General features: G+C 38.3%; 1 protein-coding gene across 6 annotated transcripts in view; it reads left to right on the top strand.

The window, feature by feature from the left end:
• Window positions 1-21,969, top strand: part of NAV3 (neuron navigator 3) — a 268,312-nt gene that overhangs the window by 66,821 nt on the left and 179,522 nt on the right. For 5 of the 6 annotated variants that reach the window (XM_082055777.1, XM_082055776.1, XM_082055774.1 and 2 more), the window contains exons 2-3: window positions 10,803-10,920; window positions 11,642-11,694. In XM_082055777.1, the coding sequence (XP_081911903.1) occupies window positions 10,803-10,920; window positions 11,642-11,694 (171 nt within the window). Of the gene's footprint in view, window positions 1-10,802; window positions 10,921-11,106; window positions 11,411-11,641; window positions 11,695-21,969 lie in introns of those variants that run through there. The other variant, XM_082055775.1, reaches the window with a different exon arrangement.

The raw sequence follows: 21,969 nt of genomic DNA, 5'->3' as shown, positions 1-21,969 counted from the left end.
TGCCTAGAGCTAGTAGTACCATTTTTACTTATATGTCAGGTGGTGGCTACAGGGGGAAAGAAAAATATCAGGTAATTGCTGAGTTTCCACTTTCACACAGCTCTCTCAAGACCTTTCTCTTCTTCAGGTATCAGCCTCTTGCTGTTCCAGATATGTAGTAGACTCTAACAGATCATTTGATTTGGATTCAGTTCTAAGACATTTGTCTGTGCCTGAAGTCAGTGATGACAAGTACTTTAGTTAGCATGCATGTCCAGGACTAGGATGTGTTTCTGGCTTTCAGCTCCACATCATCTGGTCATTTCTCTCTGTGCCCTGAAATTCTTGTCATATTATTATGAAATAATATTAAGAAACAAAAAATCTGCAGCTTGTTTGCAGGAGTAGAGATACAGATATCATAGTTTGGATACTAATTTGAAGAAATAAGGTACAGTACTTATGCAAAGGTGTCTGTGTCAGCTGACCGGTACACCTTAACTGTCTCAAAGCCTCCCTAAATAACTTGAATGTTCATTTCTATCAGGATGGATTCTTACATATCTAAGCCCTGATCCTTCATAAACAGTTTTGCAATCTTGTCATGGAAGGTACTACATACAAACTTCAGATCATTATCCGTCGTAATTATCATCCATCATCTAAACCTCCTTTGTTTTCAGACCTGAGGTTTGCATATCAGTATGTCAGAATTCAGCAGACAATTGTGCTAGTTTGGTATTAAAAACTCTTTAATTGTAAGTGGTGTGTTTAACTGTTGCTAGATTTATTTTCCCCTTTTTTTAGCATGAGGAGTGGATCTTGTGGTTATTATTTTAATATGGAGCTAAGAAGGGGTTTTCATTGTCTTCAGAGTTAAAGCATAGGTGGAAAAAATTTGAGTGGTGAATCACATATCTTTGATGTTACTTTGGAGGGTGGTGTAGTCCTATAGAAGTGTGTAGTAGAACTTGAAAACTGGGATATATGTTAGAAGATTTGTATGGGAGACTGAGGGCAAACACAGATGATGGCCAGTCCCCAGGTCATAAGGATGTCCCTTCTTGAAACTTTGCCCCTTTCCATTTGATGTGAAACCAGATCCTTCATTAGAGGTGTTTAGGCAGATCTCCCCTTTTATAATAGAAAGGAAGGGTACTCAGAACATTTTTAGTAGGAATCTAGAACCCTTTTCTTTCCATTGTATGGTCCTTCTAGATCTGGTTGTGTTACAAAAGCTGTATATGAGGCAGGTGTTAAGAACCGAGGAATATTGTAATGTTCTATCTCATTTGTGATGAAAATTCTCTGTTGTCAAAAATATGCTAAGTTTATTATTACATCTTCATTATTTGAGATTACAGTCTGGCAGAATTTACTTCTTAAACAAAATTTATTGTGCTGGATGATTGTTAATTTAAGTATTATTACCACAAGAATGGGCAGAACTTTATTTTAGGAAGTGCTTTCAATTGTGATCAAGAGGAAGTAAGTTCTAAACTGGTATTTTTATTGTGCTGTGTCCTTAGTCTTTTAAGTCCCAAAAGTCAGTTTTATATTTCTTGAACTGAAGTTCGTGTGTAGGCTGTCATCTGTGTAAGCATAATTTCATTTCCCTAGCTAGCAAAAGGTAAAACGCTTCTATACACGTGACTATTACTGCTCACACGTTCACAACCAAGAGCTGTTTTAACAGAAATGAATGACAGTAAGAAGAGCCCCAGACCACTTATGTTTGAAATCATCGACATATTTACTTAATATTAATGTTGTATTACCTTTAACACCTCACTGGTGTGCTGAACATATGCAACACATTTATGGATATTATAATTATAGAGTTGGTGACAAACAACTTTTTAACAGCAAAACTCAGAGAAAAATTAAGCAGGAGTTAAAGTGTCTTGTTATAAAATATGTAGATCAGAAAGCAAAGAGTTTATTTTGTTTATTTTGATTTGCAAAGCTATTCTTCCACATGAGAGGAAACCAGACAATTCAACTCAGTTTCTAAGCCTCAAAAAGTACAAGCTAGATGGAGACTTCATGTTTAAAGTTAGTTACAGTCTTACTCACCACTGTTTTCTCACAAGAAGAGAACAAAAGATTGTCTTAATATTTTTGCGTCTTTATATATCAGAAATTTGCCTTCCCACACTTAAAAAGAAGTCCTGGAGAAGAGGGTTATTTTGATCCCTGAGCCAAGTTCTTTAATGCCAAATTACAGTGTGGAAAGAATGTTTCAGTCCAAGCTATAAATCCCTAAAATGAGCTTTGATGGAAAATCTGGAGTAGTTTCACACTGCAATCTCCTCAGCTCCATGTGCGGAGCTTTGTTGCTGCTTTGCTGAGGCAGGTGTCCACTCCATCCAGGAATGGTCTGGTTGATACTAAGAGTGGCTTCTTGTGAACAAAAAAAGGAATCAACAAAGCAAGGATGTTTTTGTTCTGCAAATTACATTATGATTCTCAGTCAGGTCTGAGATTGCAGAATTGTTTTCTTCCTTCTTCTGTGCTGTCATGATTTTGGTGAGCCACAAAGGAAACTTGTACGAATTTAGTCTGTTTTTCCCTTTACAGAAAACTTACCTTTGCTTATTGTGGGTTTGTTTATTAAACTGAATACAGGATTAGTCATGAAATATATCCTGCCAGTGACAAGACCTTTATGAGACATAGATTCATGCAAGCTTAGAGTATAGGAAGTCTCATTCAGGTGAATAAAATAGGGTCTCTGGTGCGGAGGGCCACCATTGCTCCCCTGGATGCCCACAAAAGTAGAAATATGGCTTTCTTTTTAACCCTCATATGGACAGGCACTGATGCTTCTTTTCAGACTACCTGCTTCTTCCAAGGGAGATTTCTTTTTCCGGTAACTGTTACAGATAACCACGGCCCAAGTTTGGGCAGGCTTGGATGTTGCTCAAGTGTACACACACATATAGAAGAAAGAGGGAGATTAATATTTTTCAGCTCATTTATTTGTATCAGAGAATGCTGCCACTGTCTTTTGGTCAAATTAATTTCCCCACACATCACTACTATCAGGATCAAAAACATGTCCTCCCCTTATATCTGTCACTAATATAGCATCACACCAGCTTACAGAAGCATGTTGGTTTGTGTCTCACTATGCAGGACAGTCAGCAGCTTTTTCTACATCATCACATCCTCCCTGCTCCCCATCACTTGTATCACACGTATGTCAACATTATCAGGAAGGGCTGCTTTGTAGGGAAAACAGGTTTGGTACTAAGGAATCAACATCTCTAAGGTACACATTTTGAGGGTGGAGGGTTGCTTCAATTAGTTGTCATTTTGTTGCATGGATTGAATGTTGGTTAGTGACAGAAGTGCATTTGTGCACTTGAAGTTCATCTCTCTGTTTCATTTCATTTGCACCAGATCTCTGAGAGAGCACAACAAGGGATAAGAGGCTGCCTTTAGAAGCACACTCTGTATCTGAAATAAAATGCTGAGACAGATTCAGCTTCTGAGTAGTGTCTCTAGGCGTAACACTTAGGCCCAGTGGGTAATCCTGATCTTCCTCACTTTAATAAAATTAACTGATATATTAGTTTTAATCAACGTAAAAGTATTGAATAATAGGTCCACTGTTTTATTGTAGTTTTACTAAACAGGTCCTGAAATGTACTTTAAAGTTTAAAAATATATCTAAGAAATAAATCTCGAGTTGTAAAGGCAAGTATACGGACCGTGTTGTTATACATGAAAGTCAGTCTGAAACTTGGCTCTTTTGGAGGATTTCTTTGTGTGGCACTTAGTCTTGTTTCCCTTTAATTCAGGATGCTCGAGGCCATTATTAATAACTGTGGTGCTGTTTCTCCCTTAACAAGTCCTGCTCCCCAGCAGCACAAATCTGAAGGGAAGCGGCTGCCTGACTGGGTCCTCTGCAGCTGCAGAGATGAGTATCTGGCTCCTTCCTGTGGTACTTCATTGCTATTGCACAGGACTGAAGAGTAGCTGCAGTAAGCTAATAAACAAAATGCTACAATTAAACAGTAAAACAAATCGGTATGATTATTGTCAAAGGATGAAGGAGATATTCTATAAATAGTTAGATTTTTAAGCCTGTAACATACAAATTGCTTAGCAAACCTTACACACAAATACACGCTCAGAGAGGCTTATACTGTTATGACCTTTCACCTGGCACAGATGCATCAAAAAGTCTTGCCTCTGTGCCATTAGTGAATATCGGCCTCAAACACATGTATTAAATTAATTCTGAGTTGGGGTTTGGGAATAAATGGAAGAAAGACAGCACAGTAAGTCAGCACAAATGTCAATTGGGTGATCAGGTGGCAAACTCTTAAGTGTAACTTGGAAATATAAACAACCCCTCTTAAAGCTGGGTAAGTCATCTAAAGCTTGCCAGTGATTGTTGAAGAGTATTGTTTCTATTCATTTTCTATAGCTGGGATTAGTGAAGTTTTATTTAATTGTATTTTAATATGAAAATTACTGAGTAGTGTTGATGGATGCATGCTGCTATTTACAAAATAGAATCGTACTATAGGGATTCTGACATTTTGGTTAATTGGTATGTATCCCTCTAAATGGTTTCTGTTCCTTAACTCATAATTGTTCTCATTTGCTCAGTGGGATTCAGAAACAGGGTTTGTGGAATGTCATTTAATACTCATTTCACTTTGTTAAATGAAATGCATTGGCTTCTATCTTGCCTATAAATTAAGTCATTCTAGTTTAATTTTCTGGCCATATATTTTTAGTTGTATAAATATTTTTCCTTCTCGTGTAATTTGCTTAATGTTGCAAAAAGTGCCACCCCCAGACCTCAGCTTTACTGTATAGCAAATGTGAGCTTGGATGCTTGATCTGTCTCTTATGGCAGTCTAAATGTGAGCCATTGTTTTCAGAGTTACCCCTTTTCCTTGTGAAGTGAAAAATAATAAATTATTCCTTTGCAACCCAGAGAAATAGTTTCAATGAGAAAATATTTAAAAGGTCAGATCCTGCCTTCCAGTTGATTTTTCCTTAGCGTAAAGGCAGTGGGAAAGAGAAAAGCATCTCATCGCAATCCGACTTCTTTACCTTGTTCTAATACTAGTTAATATGCTGCCTGGCTTCTCTTCATAAATACAGACAGCTTGAGGGACACTCCAACACGTGTTTTGCTACTCACAATTTGTTAGCCAAGAATAGCTATGTTGAAATAGCGTTGTGGTCATGCCCTCTCCTCTGGCAAATCCTCTTCATGAGGGGCTTTGGGACTGTTCCGTAGGCTCTGCTGGGTGTTCAGCAGCCAGGGTAGGCCACACACTGGAGAACCACCCAGGAAATAGATATACAGCCTTCACGGTCCATTTTGTAGCATACTGGAGGACAACAGGAACGAGTCATCAATCTCTTCTACAAGCACGATTTGAACAAGCATCTATGGGTGAAATGCTCTAAGTGCTATTAACTATCAGTTGTCTCCAATGGCAACATTTTAAGCAGAGTGAATACATTATACTAGAAAGTCACATAGCCCTTTTGTTAAGAGTGCCATATTTCCACTTCGGCTGACTGTTAAAATTCTGGTGTTGGAGGATTTTTAATAATTTCATTTTCCTTTATTCCAATATTTTTAAAAGAAGAAAATAAATTTAAAAAGATGATGAAATGTACTGATAGAATCCAAACAGAAAAAAAAAAAAAAAACCACACAGAATCTTGCTGTGCTAAAAAGTAGTATTGTATATTGTTGTGAACCATTGCAACCCAGTTATATTGCTAGCAACATTTTTTGTGTTAGATAACTTTTCCTTCCATTTCTCTAACTCTTGATTGCTACAAGATAATGAGGAAAGGAAAAACTGTGGAGAGCTTGTTGTTGCCTAGTTTCCTTTAGAGAAACTGAGTTCTAGTTTCCTTTAGAGAAACTGAGTTCTTACAAAGAAATTGAGTTCTTAAAAAGCTTCCTCTCCCTCCAAGGTATTAGGGTACTATCAAACATAGAAGAGAGCGTGAGAGTGAGCACTGGGAGACAGCATTTCAATTCTTTTGTGTTCATAAATGAGGATACAATTGTCTTCTAGAGAGTATTTTAAAGGCCAAGTGATGGGAACTGGATATTATGTGTTTATTCCCACATATCTAGGAAGGAAACTTTTACAAATAATGGACAAATATTTAAATGTTTTTCAAATATAACCTATCCTCCTAAATGGCATGGAAATCTGTCACGAGGTCTTGGCATAGCTCAGTTGGCAGCAACTGCTGGGCTTCCTAAGCAGCAGCAGCAGCAGCAGCATTGGCACATAAGGGAGTGACTCTAAGTATGGAAAGCTGTCTCCTCGATAGCAACAGGAGACCATTTTCAGATCTGAAACTCTATATTCTGTAGCAAACAAACAAAAATATGCAGAAGGATTCTGATTCCTGGAATATGCATTTTCCCACCAAGACTATTTATAAAACTGCCTGATAAAAAAGCATATAGAAGAAATGATTGTAACTCAGAATATCTGGGTTATATTTCCAGCTCTGTTTTCCCCTGAGTGAGACACATTGAAAAAAAAAAAAAAAAATTCAGCCAAGAAAGCCTTTAAAAGTCAGTTTCCCCACACCTACAGAAATAATAGATAATAGGGGTGATCTCATTTGTGCCTGGAAAGCATGTTGAGCTGATTTTATGGAAGACGCTAACGAAGTGTCGTGCGTTATTATTGCATCAGGCTGACTGTACTTCTGAAATCCATCTGATATTTCTCACTTGGCATTGATTGTGGGTGGTGACATTTCTGTATTAATTTTAAAAAGGATGCATTATGGCACTGCCTGATGTATAACTACACAGTTCATGATTAAAGCATTTTCTAAGAAAGGCAGTAACCTGTGAGATCCTCTTTCTCTTTCTCACTTCATTAAGCTACTGCATTACAAAGCGAATTGTTTCACTAGAGATCCTGCCAAGCAGCTCTGCTGTGCTCCTTATAGCTACGTGTGAAGTATCGAGGTGAAGTTCATAACTATATTTGGGTATCAGAGTTTATTTCCTCTAACTCTGTTGAAGGTTAGCGTGACAAGCGGTTGAGGAATGCTGGGGGAAACCGTTGTTAACATGAGCAGGCTGTGTCCGAGCTCAGATCGCCCCGCTGAATCCTCTCTCGTGCTGCAAGCAGTCAAACCATCAGGCACTGGGACGGGACCCGGACCCCACACAAACACAGATTTGGGTCTGTGCCGCTATCGTCTCACTGAGACCAGTCCTCCACATCGCAGATAGCAGTGGCTCTGCTGTACGCTGTCAGCAGCGGGAGCCTGGCGTTGGAGTCAGATGCTCCCCGGTCAGACATGCCTGTAGAGCTGGGTGGCAGGAGAGGAAGCCTGGAGAGGAAATGAGTAAGTCGGCAATCCCAGCCCAGCGTGTAGCTGTAAGGCTGGGTTACTGGAGCAAGCGGTGGAGAGGGGAGGAAGTGTTGCAACAGCTAACCCTCATGTCTGTGTTCTCTGAAACAGCTTCATCGTAGAAAAATATAAGATAAGAGGATTTGGGGGAAAAATTACTGTACAATTAATGCAAGATGGAATGGTCTGTTGAGAGTTCTGAAAAGAAGGGAAGCACTCACAGCTCTTCCTTAGAGGTGCTCAGCACCCAATGAAAGTGGAGCACCCATAAAAAGCAGATGGTTGCTTGAGGTTACTGATTTTTCATATTCTGCCCTGCATGACTTTTCTGTTCTTTGTGAACTGTGTATTATCAATGATGATTCACACTGGAGCTTTATGTTTTCCTAAGGAGTTTAAGATAAAATTTCAAAGAGGTGCATAGTTACATTGAGGCTTAAAAACTACAAAGGGGAGGGTGTTTCTATTTCCCATGATATTTCAGTAAGAGAATTTAATGTAAAAAGAATATACTGGCATATTTCCTTTTTTAATTTAATGTGTCTATCTACATGCTTTTCATTTTTTACCACTGACTCCTCAGCAGTTGGGTCCCTGGAAAAATGATCTGAATGAGAAGGGCATCCTACGGGGAAGAGGGGAAACAGAAGCAAGTGGTGATCCCTACAGAAAGTGAGGAAATTAAATGTGACATTCCACTGCCAACTGGGTGTTGGTTTGCTACATTGTCTCCATCAACAACTCTTCACCTTTTTGATTTTTTTTTAGAATACTGTTGAAGTGACAAATCTCCTCTTTTGCCACTGCATCCTCCCAATACTTTTTCCACCATATCAAAATACAGACCATCAGTAAAGTTTGGGGGCCACTGGTAGGATGTGGATTATCAACATTTGTTTACAAAACAATGTTTACATTCTTTATGCTTGTCACTTTTAAATTAATGATGAAACAAAATTATGGAGGAGTTGTGAGGGGGTGGGGCGTGGATGAAGTCCATTCTTTGAATACTAGATACTTGCAAAGCAGCTGCTAGAATGAAATTTCCCTGGCTGCTTAGAGAGAGGATAGTTTAAATTGTAGTCAAAATTAGGATTGGTACAATAGATTATGTGTGGGTGACAAATGAAAAAAGAAAGGCCTGGTAAAGTATTTTTATTTGTAATGTGAAACTAACCTAAAATAATATTAGTGGGTATTACATTCTGCATGTTCCAGTGGATCAGTTTCATTGGAATACAGAAAATAGTTCTGCTTCTGGTAATAGATCAGAGAGTATTTCTGAGACACTACTTTGGAAGAATGACTAAAGCTGAAATACTAGTAGTGGGGAATATATGATGCTATGGGTGTGGTATGTGACTTTTATCACTGTGATTTCATATTGTTCTAAATACGTGTCCGTATAATCTCTAGAGACTCCACATTAGCGTTCATTATATATGGTTGTATAGTTGAAAAAACACTTTCTTACCTATGGTTAGCTTTAAAAAACATTTTAATGGAGCCTTTCATGTAACTCACCTGTAAAGGTGAAAAAAGACTATCAGTCAGTGAAAACACAGGTGACTGAAGGAGACCTCTGGGTGCAGCAGGCAAATTTAAGGCCCCAGCATCCTTTGGCTATGGGAGGGCTGAATCCATTTCCACAGTCTAAAGTTCTACATATGTCAAGAAAACTATGGCAAACCAGCTGGTGGTCAACCTGCAGGAACATGGGAAGAAAGAGGGTAGACCAGACAAGTTACAATTTTGTCTCTTTTAACGAAGAGGGAAAAAATGGTGACAAAGGTGGAGTCCTATAGTGGAGTCCTTCGCATGTGAATGTGGACTGAGTGGTGAAACTTTTGCTGGGTGGAAAGAGGATGTTGTTTCTCTGGGTAAGGCTCTAGACTGGGAACTGCATCTGTTTTCCTCCCCTGGCTCTGCCACAAATTTCCTTGGTGAAGTAAGCAAGTGGTTAATGGCTTTGGCCTCTGTTTTTCTTCTAAAAAAAATGGGATGCTGACCCCTTCCTCCCCAGGGTCTGTGAGGTTAAATAAAAGGATGTTTATAAAGTGAGCTCACATTGTTTTTGTGAAAGAGGTGCAGTTTCAACATTTTCAAGCAATAATCTCACCAGAGATTTACTTATGATACTGTCCTACATATAATAAATGCCTTCTTTCAGTGGTGACATCCCATGGTAGCAGGATGGTCTGTACAAATTCTTTCTTCTGGGGTGAGGTGATAGGCCATGAATACCCCGCAAAAGCGAGCCAGTGCTGGCTGCCAAAGGCTGCTGGTACTCTTAGGCTGAGAGACTCCCCTCTGCCAAACTCCATCAGTCTGAGCTGCCTCTGTACACTGGGACACCCTGGGAGGGTGTGAGCACCTCTTGGGGTGCACTCTTCTGTTGGTATATAGGTGATGGTGTCCCTTCCTCTTCGTCTTTAGACAAGGTTCTTAGGGACATGAGTGCTAGAGTTAGGTTAGGTTGTGATTGGTCTCGATCCTGAGGGTCTCTTCCAACAGAAATTATTTTATGATTCTTTCTCACCCTAAGTGAACTCGGTTCCTTTTGTGCACACACTGTAGGTGTTACCAAACGCTCTCTCGGTGTATGTGTATGCCTTATGAAATACTTTCAACACCTCTCTTCAACCTCTATTATGTTGAAGGATGTACTTCAGCTGCTGCTTTTCAACCTTTCATTGACAAGTGCCATTTTTGTGCTGCCTATTGCTAAGTATTTAGTGCTGCCCAGTCTCACCCTTCCCCCCTCCTCTCTTGGCAGAAAAAGGATCGAGAGTTATTTCCAGTATATACACTCTAATTCCAGCACTGAGACTACTGTATATCTAGTGCTCTCAGTCTCCTCTGTGCATACTGCAGCACACTGAACCATAGGCGAGGGGACAAATGACCTGTCCCTGCATGGTGGGATGTGGTGATTGCTGCAGAAAGTGTCGCCGACGCATCACCAGGTGCTGGATCACCAGCAACAACCCAATGAACTCTTAGCAAAACACACAGGCATCTCTACTATCACTTTCTCTTAGGCAGCCTCAGGATGTAAAAGTTGGTGGTGGGGCTTGAGTAGAGGTAGAAACACGGTGGGAGGTGAAATTGTGGTAGATGTGACTGATTTATGACAGGAGTTTCCTTTACAGTCATAAGGGGAATTTTGCTTGGTCACAGCAAGTTTGAACCCTCGTGAAACAGCCTGAATCATTTGAAGTTAAAATAAAACAGAGAATGGGAGGGGGAGAGGCATGGTCATTAAAAAAAAAAAAAAAAGGCAAGAAAACACTGTATTAAAATTGTTTCCTTTGGTGCTGACTTCTTAAATGGGAATGTGATCTGTAATAGTTCTGGTGTGCAAGCCAACATTTCTTTTAAGAATTTTTATTGTCTTCTTTTCTCTCTTCTCCTTCTCCCCCTTGCCCTCCCTCTCTGCTCTGCAGATTTACACTGACTGGGCTAACCACTACCTAGCAAAATCTGGCCACAAGCGGTTGATCAAGGATTTGCAACAGGACATTGCAGATGGAGTTCTGCTAGCAGAAATCATCCAGATCATCGGTAAGACCCGGGCTGAGAGAAGCACTGCGAGCTGACTCCTTGCATGGGGGAATATATAATTCATGTTGAATGTATTTAACAATAAGATGAACCCGGAATAATACAATTTGACTGGGTCCATATGTCTCTGATATTTGTGCGGTTCATCCTTGCCTTAATTAAAAAATATGTTTATGTGAGCATGTTTGGAAGTTGCTGTTTAACCATACTTTAAATGGCCAGAACTGTATCTTACACACTTTGAATTGTCAGAAATGAATGCTCTATTAAACCATATGTCTCCCATGTGTGCATTTTGTTAGCTGGAGTGGCTCATACTTTCTGGGATGCCTTGAAACTGTATCCTGACCCTGCACAGACAATTGTGGAAGATTTCATGTCAGCAGTTATTTTGCAGGGGCTGAAGAATTAGCAGCGACCTCCTTCGCACTTCCCCCTTTGCATGATTTGGCATGTGGAAGCAACTGCTGCTAACAAGAGTGTTGTTACTGTATGACTGGGCTTTACTTAGAAAGGAGTTCTGTGTCAACAAAGTCCCGTACACTTTATTGCTGTGTCTTTTCTTCTCATCTGATTTTTTTGTTTGTTTGTTTTTGTTACAGTTTGGGTTTTTTTGAGGGTTTTTTTGTTTGGAGGGGAGCTATTTTTTTGGACAGAGGGTGGAAGGGAGAGTTTTATCTCACTGTTCACTTCTGCTTTTCTCCTCACTGTTTTTGTTTAGCAAATGAAAAGGTTGAAGATATCAATGGCTGTCCCCGGAGCCAGTCTCAAATGGTAAGAATAAAATATATTTCTAGTTTGTGTTGGCACCTCTGCACTTTCCTAAAACACTTTTTAATAATGATTTATTTAAACTGTGAATATTCTGTCCCACGTTTACCATGAAGTTCTAATTCTCACATAGTGTTCTTGGTACTTTTTCTTCCACGTGTGCTTAGTGTTTGTCACTTCATTTCTGTGCTTGCTGACTTTGGGTCTTGAGGTAACTCACCAGCAAAATTTAATAACTTCTAATTGATCAAGAACTGCCTTAGCAGACCTGTTCTTCTGATGATCCAGATAATTTCATTTAACTTCATTTTTAAAGGCAGTAAATCCAAGAACAATATTTTAAGTGGAGTCTTTGTGTCTGGAAAACTGGTTTGATGAACAAGACTTGCCAAATTGTTTTTGAATATAAATAACCTTTTGGATTGTCCACTGTAAAGTCCAGTTAGATGCACTGACTTCAATACTTTCAGAAACAGCACTTCAGTCATATAGCTCTCTGAGCTATAGCTGGCAGCTGCTTAAAGACATTTTAATACTCTCAGGCAAGAAGCATTTTGTGACTGTGATTCATATGGAGTCTTATAAATCTTTTACTGTGTTTATGGCTAGTCAACTACATTTAATAAGATAAAGCCTCCTTAGGGAAGGCTGTGGAACTGACAGGTACAAAATCTGAGCCTCAGTAACATCACCATGCATTTACTGAATCATTTGTAGTTCCAGTCATGCTCCCTCACGCTGAGGACTTTTGCGTTTCTGTTCACATCCAAATATTATGTGAATAAGGCGCACAATTGTGTAGCTGGCAAGGATTTTGGAGTGTAATGATTTGGATGAGCTCGCATAATAGCAAACTGCTGAAGCTGGGTTTAAAAATGAAAATGGAGTAGAAAAATAATTGAAGGGGGAAGGAATTTTCAGATTTTTTTCTGCAAAGCTGCAAAAGGTCAAAGGAAAAATTTTGAGTACCAGTGAAGTGAATAATCAGGTCTTTCGGTTCTTATTAAAAAAAAAAAAAGTGCAGGTTTATAATTTTTTTCTGTGGTTTTCAGGCTTTTTGAAACAGTCCACAGCAAGAATATATACAATTTCCTTAATAATAGTTATTATTTTAATTACTCATATTACAGCAGCATCTAGTGGCCCCAACTGAGAACACTGGGAACTCCAGCATGAAATTCTAAAATTACACACACAGATTGAGTGATAATCACTCTACTTAATTCACATTAAAACCTACCATTCCAGACAGAAAAGACAAACAAGAAGAGACAAAAGCACAGAAAAGCGATATGATTTTCTGAGGTTATATAAGTGGTTAGTGACCACCTAGGATTGCTCAGGGACCTACCACTCTGATGTCTGTCGAGAAAATTATTCTCTCTAGCAATATTCATGTGTCCAAAGTGACAACATTTGTGTATGTTCCCTGTTGACAGGTAAATCTTTATGTGGCATGGGGATTGGGGATTTCACCTCTAGCTCTGCTGCAGTGGTGGGGGAAACATGGTCAATGCATGCCCGTGCCACAGCAGTACCTGTGGGAATCTCTTTGTGTCCGTCTTCCCCCTCTCCTAAGCACATCTCAGCTCAGCCAGGCCAAAGTGTTTGTCTCAGGTCCTCTGGGTCTCCAACCAGGTGTTTTGAATGCTCCTGTGCATAGTCATACACCAGTGTTTGCACAGTGCTAAAGCATCACATTTAGCCACTTAACTTGATAGAAATAGGATATATTTTTCCATCTTTCTTTGATTTGGTCTCTATACTGTATTGTTTTATGTCTACTGTTTGATCAGATTATTTTCCTGCCTTTTGACATACCAGTTTTATACTGTTGATTTCTTTGACTGAGATAGAAAACTTAAAATGTATTGAAGCTAAAGTAGTTCAAACTTGTCAACTTTCCTCTCAAAGCATCTCAGAGATCTCAGGTATTGAGTCTGCCTTGCATTTTTCTCCTTTGGGTTGTGCACTGATCTGCCCTAGCTGAAGGCACCGTCTTACTGCATTTTCAGGTAACTTCCCCTTGCAGTGCTCAATTTTGTTAGCCCACCCAGTTAATGATAGGTCAAGTCTCTATTATTTGTACCAGTGGAGTCTTGGTTGTTTGTAACCTGCAGGAAAAAAAAAGGAGTAACAGTTGTTGAAACTAGTTTACATATTTGATGTATTCTGATATGTAGCGATATGTCCTGTCAGGATTTGTCAGAAAATCAGACATCAAACGAGCAACAATCACAATATTCCTATAGCATGCATGTTAGCCAGTCATTCGCTGTTTTCATTTTAATATTTTTAGTTTCTAAACCTCAAGAATCCCACCACCGTTTTCTTTCACATATGTTTTCATGATCCTTGCTCTCATAACCTGCAATTAAGGAGAAATGTTTTCTGTATTCGTTTGCCATTTGATACCCTTCCCAGGAAGAGATGTCTAAGATATCTTGCTAGCTTAAAAGAAGCTAGAGAGCACTGACATGGATTGTCTGCTGCTGTAAGAGCTTTGTATCCTCTGCAGGTTATAGTGATATCAACTAATAATTGATCACTACCAATAATCTCAAGTTCCTTTCCATGCACCATTTGGTTTTCCTCTTGCCAATGACTTCATCTTTCAAGTGATTTCTAAGGTATCTCAATCCAGCTGTTACCTTAACCTGGAAACATCTTTTGAATATTATTTTAATATGTATATAATGCTCCTTTTTCTTTTAGTTAGGTCTGTTGCAATGTCTTGCACTCTGTGCTCCTCTTGGCAGTGATACATCAAGTACTTGCAGACAAGTTGAACTGGCTCCACAGGTCCAAGTTCATAAAAATGAAAACCTGTGAACCCCAGCAGCATCCAGTTTCTGCATAGTTAGCTTTACCAGGATCCTCGTGGCTGTCATTATGCTCACACATTTGATGTCACACGCAGAATCTGAGAACCTGAGAGGTACTGGGGAATAAATTATTTCAAATTCAAATCTCACAAGCTTTAAATAAATAAACCTTCAAGAGACTCAGCAAGATTTCTTGTTTGCTGAGTAAATGTACTGTGGTAAAAAGATTTTGGCATTTCTTATGAGTGGTTTTAATAAACATAATAAGGATTTAAAACACAGTATTATAATATACATTGTCTGTCTACAGTGCCATATAGAATCTTCTCCTTGCCTATTTTTTTATTCACAGTATACATTCAAGGAAGAATATGGCACTGCAACCTTTTTTCACCATCTCTTTCAAGACCTTCAATGGAAGAAAACACATGCATTTCTATCTTTTCCTTGTGTAAATTATTCCATAAGCCTACCAATTAAGGCAACCTAGAATCATCTTTTAGAAGATGATGATCTTTCAAGGCTTTACTTTTTGATGCAGCCAACAGCTATTTATTTTTATGCTACTTTATAAGCCATTTGTTTCTTTAATTTCTGTTTTAAGTTCCCCCATCATTAAAAAAATCAAGATAGTGTCCTGTCTAGAAAATATGTTATACAGCTTTTCCCTAATTGTCAAATTCAGATTTTTTTTTTTTCTTCCTAAACGTATTAAAAATATACTGGAAGACCTCCACTGTTTTGTCTCTAAACAGATCATGTCAAGCATATAGGAAACATACAGATTATCAAACATAATCCATCCTGGGGTTGTCAGAGAAAATGCAAGAGAATCAGAAAGTATTGGACTGAAAATATTTTTATGATGACATTTGCAGTACTGTCCTTTGAGCATTTTACAAAAGTAATGTTTCTATTCCTTCCTTATGCAGTCTATAGTACTTTCAGCTGCATAAATAATAAAATAAATTCAAAGAAGCCAAAACTTTTTAATACATCGTTTTTCAAGTTGATTTTTCCATCAGAGGTTCCTGTTGTCTTATTAGCTGTTTTTCTTCCTTAGAATTAGCTCTTGCTACTTCCTGTGAGAACTGTCAAAGCCAGTACACATCTATGTATTTACACACATTTAATGAAGAGTAATTTTCATTTTGCCAGTCTTATCTTTGGCACATTTTTCTACCTATTAATATAACCAAAAGCATACTTCAAAGGTATTTTTTATAGCTTAGATATAGACATGCGGCAGTCCAACAGTGGAGTTGAATTCAATAAAAATACAGGTCTTGCTTACCACATCCTGGAAATCAGGGAGTTGGAAAAGGTGTGGGAGCCACAGCACTTTGCCAAAAGGGTATGAACATTTAGTAAAAAGCTGCAGTTAGCAGATCTTACACTATTTTGGAAGAGTACTAGTGTATGTGTTAAAAGTGGGAAGCAGTGTCTGTGCAGCACTAATTACATCATTTCTACAACATTGTACTAATTTAATTAATAATGCCTTTAAAAGGATGTTAATAAATTGAAAATGTTTCAGGAAAAAGCCACAAGAATGCCAGCAATTTTGCTATATTCTAGGAGACTGAAGAAAAATTGTGAGCTTTAGCAAGGAGAAGGTGGAGTGAGTGAATGAGTCTCTGTTTTGTGATAGAGCGAGCTTTCTCTAACCTGGTTAAAGAAGTGTGTGAATTCTGAAGCTGAATCAAAGTCATAGAATAGGACAGTGACCACGTCTATACTGGTAGACATTGCTTTTTAATGTATTGAGTAGATGTGTTTCATAGTGTTTCTGCAGTGCCACAAAAGCCCCCTATGGCTCCCTCTCTGCCCATATGTTTGGGTTTTTCTCTGGAGGAATACAAGGTTGCAAGGGGTGAGGTTTATGCAAATCTCTTCTTAGCAGGCAGTCAGCCTGTGGTCAGGATAATCCAGTGGAAACTGGAACTTCTAAGTGTGCCACAGAGTATACCTGCCCTACAGTATGTATATTTCCCTTCAGTATAGACACCTGCCTTCAGATTTCCTCTGACAGGGACATGCTGGGCAGATACCTGAGTAGCATCCCTCATTATCCAGAAATGCCAACATCCAGGGACAAGAATATAAGCATCAGCATTCTGTGTCTAAAATTGTTTGTGAAACACAGTGTAATTTTTTATATAGTAAGTATGGTAGGTACTACTAAGGCCCATAAAATTCTATATTAAAATGTGTGGAGTATGGTTATATGAAGCTGAGGACCAGGAAGCCTGAAAATAGCATTTCTTCATTCACTGTTAAGTGGGTCCAAATATGAGCTCTTTTTGTCTGCACAGTGTTGAACTGTTCAAGAATCTTCTGTCTTTGCTGTTGCATTTGTTGGTAATTAGCTATATGGATTCAAGGTATACTTAGGCTTTGGAACAGCTCCAGGGAAGCCTTCTACTCAAGCATGATATGTTGAAATGTATACAGAAATTTGGCTATTTGTAGAAATATGGTCCCTTACAACTGGAAATTCAATCTGAGTTTTGAAAACTAATCCCAGTTCCTTCCACGTGCGGGCCAGTTTATTCCTGCAGTGACACCTGTGTGATCCCCTTTTGTTTAAATCCTGACTGCTACCACATGGCTATCAGAGGATCTTCACAGATTTAATGAATGGTTTCTGTGGGAGTTTTGTGAACATACAAAGGGAAAAGACACTCCAGTTTTCTCAACTGTGCAGGTTTGGTGTGCTTAAATTAATGAACCACACAATGGTAATCCAGTTCCTGTATTTCTGTGGTGCATGCTTATGTCCTTAGTTTTGAGAATTTCAGTGAATAGCCTAAAGGGTGTTAATTGGAGTGTACGCACTTCCATGTAACAGCATGTAAGAGAAGTAAAATGATTTCACCCTAAAAAGGAAGAGTACCATTGGTCTTACCAGATTTTCAGTAAATTTCTTAAGATAGTTGAAATAGCTGTCACGTAAGTTGGAACTACAGACAAAGGATCAGATATAAACTCCTTCTTGGTGGTCCCCCAAAATGCTATTAACAACTTGCTAGGAATGGAAAACAAGGAATAACCTGTCACCATTTGTGAATAGAAAGTCTATGATTTGTGACCTCAAGGATCTGTGCAGCTGTGCTTGTGATTCATTCATTGTGTTCACAAAAAAAAAGGCATTAATAGTAAAAAAAAAAAAAAACAAACAAAGTGAAGAGTTCCTCAGGATAGTGAAATCTAAATCTGATCATGAAGCTGCAGAAAGATCTTGCAATTCTGAATAAAAAAAAGGTGTGTTGAACTGCTATTAACCCTTACTGGTGAGACGTTAACAGATATGCATAGAGTTTTTTTGATGATGAGCTGTTTTGGGGAAGATGCAGTTTGCATAAAATATAGAACAGGGCCTGAGAAAAGAGCTTTAGTTAGTACAAATATCTGTTTGAAAATGTAGTCAAAAGGAATAGCTTCTTGCAATATGGGCAGGATAGAGTCAAAAGATCATTTTCCTATCCTCTGGTAGGCAAGAGGTATCTAAGATTTGATAATGGAGTAGTTTTTAAGAGGGAGAAAAGTAGAAGTACTTTTAGAAAAGGATGACAGGTTCACAGCATGATATCTAGAGAAGTGATCTCACTGAAGCAAGAGAAAAAAATGGCAATAATTAAAATTTGATCTCCTGTGAGAGGTTTCCTGTGTTTATAGATATGAAAGCTCATATTTTGGCTGTGTTACATGGAAAGAATCTGCAAGACATAGTCACAGCTTGTGTGGGAGTGTTTGGGGTAGAGCATACTTGAAGAATATGCCAAAGTGTTAGGTAAAGGACTGTGTGGAAAGGATCAGAAGGAAATTAAGAGTTTTGCTCATGTTGGCAACTAGTTGGAAGGATGATTTTAATTTGGATGAGAGTATTCAGATCTGGAACAGAGAAAGAGATTATATTCTTCTTCCAGTGACACTATACCTGTACTCTATTGTAATCTAGATCATTGGCTATTGGGCATGTCCACGTCAGGAATATGCATACTTACTTTTATTTATCAGAGTTTTCAATATACCACAGTGATGACAAATACTTCTTCTCACAGTTTGTTCTTTCTTACTGTGTGGCAGCTCTGGACTGAAGCAGACAAGGCTGATATAACTCCATTATGGAAGTATGTAAGCAGATGCTTATTAATGCAGGAAATAATGTTCCTCAACATGGTACATATTCAGATTTCCCATTTTCTGATGGTGGTTTCAAGTAGAGCCACACAATTTTTTACTTATCTAGTAATGCTTTCTGAGATTTCTCCCTAGGTAGGTGATTTACATTTAATTTGTATACTTACTGGGATTCCCAGGAAAGTGCCCAAGACTGTCAGAGCCAAGAGCACGTCTTATCTGTCCTTCTGAGATCTTTTCCTGAACAAGTCCTCTCATTTCCTAGGTAGATTCAGAGTGGAATCTACCCTTTGAGAGCAAATCCACACCCTTCCCCAGTGACTCTCTTCAGCTCTTCCAGGGAAGACTTTCTTGGACATATTTGACACATCCAGACACTTGCAATGCACTGTGCTGTGTACAATGTACAAGGTGGCTTCGAAGTATTTACAATTCGTTTATTATTCACGGAATATTCAAGTTGACTATCCCATTGAAGTCTCTCATATTTCCTTTTGTTGATGAGAGCAATGTTAACTACTAAGATGCATTTTCATTTAGCTGTGCTGTCCAGGTTCATAGAGCCCTGAAGCTTTATCTGCTGTTTGAGAACACACGCAACATACAATTCATATGTCATGTCCTGAAGCTCAAAGTAGTTGGAAATCATTATCAAGCCTTCTACACATGTATTCATGTTGCCACTTAGAAATAATGGGGGTGACAGCAGGAATCTGTAGAAGATTCTCTTCCATGTGCAAGGAAGTCTCCACTGTTGAACCAACATGCTAAGCATCAGATTATACCTGACTGCTTTGAATTTGCTCAGGGTGCTGAACATTTTGGAGAATGAAAGAAGCCTTTTTGAACTCTTGAATTATAAATGATAAGTGCAGGATGAAATTTTAGAAGCTGACCTTTAGTACTGGATTCTTCCTCTTTCCAGCAATGCATGTAGGTATATCTACAGTGTAAGTATGTGAAGCAACATCTCCATCCGTGTAGAAATTGAAGTTTATTTTTTTGTTTGCAGATGAAATTAACCTGACATAAAAATGAGAGTAAAAATGAAAATCAGAACATCAAAAATACTGAGGGTCCATCTAAGGATACTTTATAGGACTATTGTGACAATATGAATGAAGGGAATAAAGAAAGAAAATAAGATATTATTTCTGATAAAGATGTTGATGTTAAAGTTGGTTGACATTCAAGGATGAAGACGTTGGAATTCTGGTTCCAAGTTTCTCTGAAAATAAATTATTAATGGTATTAACACAGCCACTTTGAGTAAAATGAGAGACAAATTGGTTTAGTGTGGAAATGGCAGAAAGAGGAATTCAGACTGCTTTTCTGAAAAAAAAAATAATTTCTAAAAGCTCTTGAAATGGAAGAGAAATTAGAGGTGGGGTGAGAGATCGACAGACAAGAAGATTAACTGTTGTCTTCTGAGGGGAGACCAAATTTTTTTTTTGTGAGGGACAGAGGAAGCTAAGGAAGGGATGAGAGGGGTGCTACAAGTGTTAGATCTAGAAGAGCATAAAGGGTAGAAAACTTCATCCTGCCTAAGGATGTTACAGGCATAGAAAGGGATAAGAAGGCAACAAATCCTTCACTGTTTTGGTATGGTTTGATTCTGTTTTGGCCTTTGTTCGACCTCTTTATTCTTCACTGAAACAAGCAGTTCTCTTTACATCCAGAGATCTGAGAATATTAAAAGAACCACAGGATTTATGACAATCCCCCTTCACAGAACAGCTCAGAGTTACTCACTCACATCAGGCAATCAGATGCATAGTCTCCTGAGTCACTTACATTTGACTCTGAACTCATAAAAGAAAATGCCACAGGAACACATCCTGGGTATTATTTTACCAGGCTGGAAGAAGCACATTATTCATTAAATAGAAATTGCATGCAGTTATTAGCCTCTTTGTTTAGGATTACAAATTCCTTCTCCTATTAATGTGTGGAATCACATGAAGATAACTCATCTAAATGTCCATGAAATAATCATGCTAGAAGAAGTACTTGTACTGTGATGATATCAGTGTCCATGAAATCTACTGAGTAGTTTGGTTAAGGATAGTTCGTTTGATTAGGGATAGGATCAGGATTATGCAGATTTTGCTTCTGTAGACCAAGATTACTGAACACAAAAAGATCTTTTCATTCCTTAAAATTAGCTACTCCCCTGCAAAACCTTTTTTTTATTAATTTTTTTTTCTCCTAGCAATTCCTTGGAATCCCTTTCCCCTTAATCTGTGTCTGGAATATGCCACTACTTCCATGCCTCTGAGGCATGCCCATTTCACCCATCTCTTCTCCCCATCCCTCTACTGTGTTTGTCAGGAATATCAGCCAATCAGAAACTTGTGCAGTTAAACTGTATTGGGAGAATATGCAGAGATTAAATATTGGAGTACTTTATGCATGAAGACTAGTGGGTGACATAGAGTGAAGTCTTTGTTATTTGAAAAGACGCAGTTGACAGGTTCCTCATTTCTCCTTATCTGTTGCTATTGTCCTACCCTCTTCAATTTTCTGGTTTCTGTTTAGTTTGTTTGTTTGTTTGCCTTCCCTAAAAGATGTCATGTGGACATTCCCTATTTTTTTTTAATTGATCCAATATATAGTTTTGATACAGATGCTTAGACAAAGAGATGATAAATGGGTGGCCTTGAAACTTCCATTAATAGAAATGCACTGAAAAGTTTTAACACAGATGTGGAGTTCAAATACATACACACAAATTGACTATGACATGCATTTTAGAAAGCACCTGTTGGTTATAGTCATTAATACATTTTTCCCAGGATAGTAGCAGCAGGATTGCAGTAAATATGTGTGTTTCATGATGGTGTATTTTTATCATCTTCTATAGGGAGAATATGTTATAAATACAAGGAATGTCTAGAATGTTTGCTGGATTTAAAAATAGAGAGGAAAGTGCATGATGTTTAGCTGAACAGCAAAAATGCATATATAAAGTGAATAAGAAAATAAACAATGTCTCTGAAGTGGTTTTATTTTACAGTATATCCAAACAAGGCTTTTTGGTAATTTTGAGTTTTTGTCAGCTTTCTAGATTTTTATCAAATGTCTGATTATTTTGGAACTGAGGCAAAATGCCAGTTTTCTTATGGTTAAAGTTAAGGACTTCTATTTAAAGATTTTCTAACCACTCCCTTTACAACACTTCTACTTAAACTGTCTTATGATTTTGTGTTCTGTATAATAGTTAGAAAGGGTTATTGTTATGTGTCTGTGAAGCTTTGAATTTCCTCAGAAAGACAGACTTTTCACAAAAGAGCATTTCTTAACACTGAAG

This window comes from Streptopelia decaocto (genome assembly GCF_964273445.1).
Source record: "Streptopelia decaocto genome assembly, chromosome: 1".
NCBI lineage: Eukaryota > Metazoa > Chordata > Aves > Columbiformes > Columbidae > Streptopelia > Streptopelia decaocto.
The sequence above is the reverse complement of the archived record's forward strand: the minus strand, read 5'-3'. Positions and strand labels throughout refer to the sequence as shown.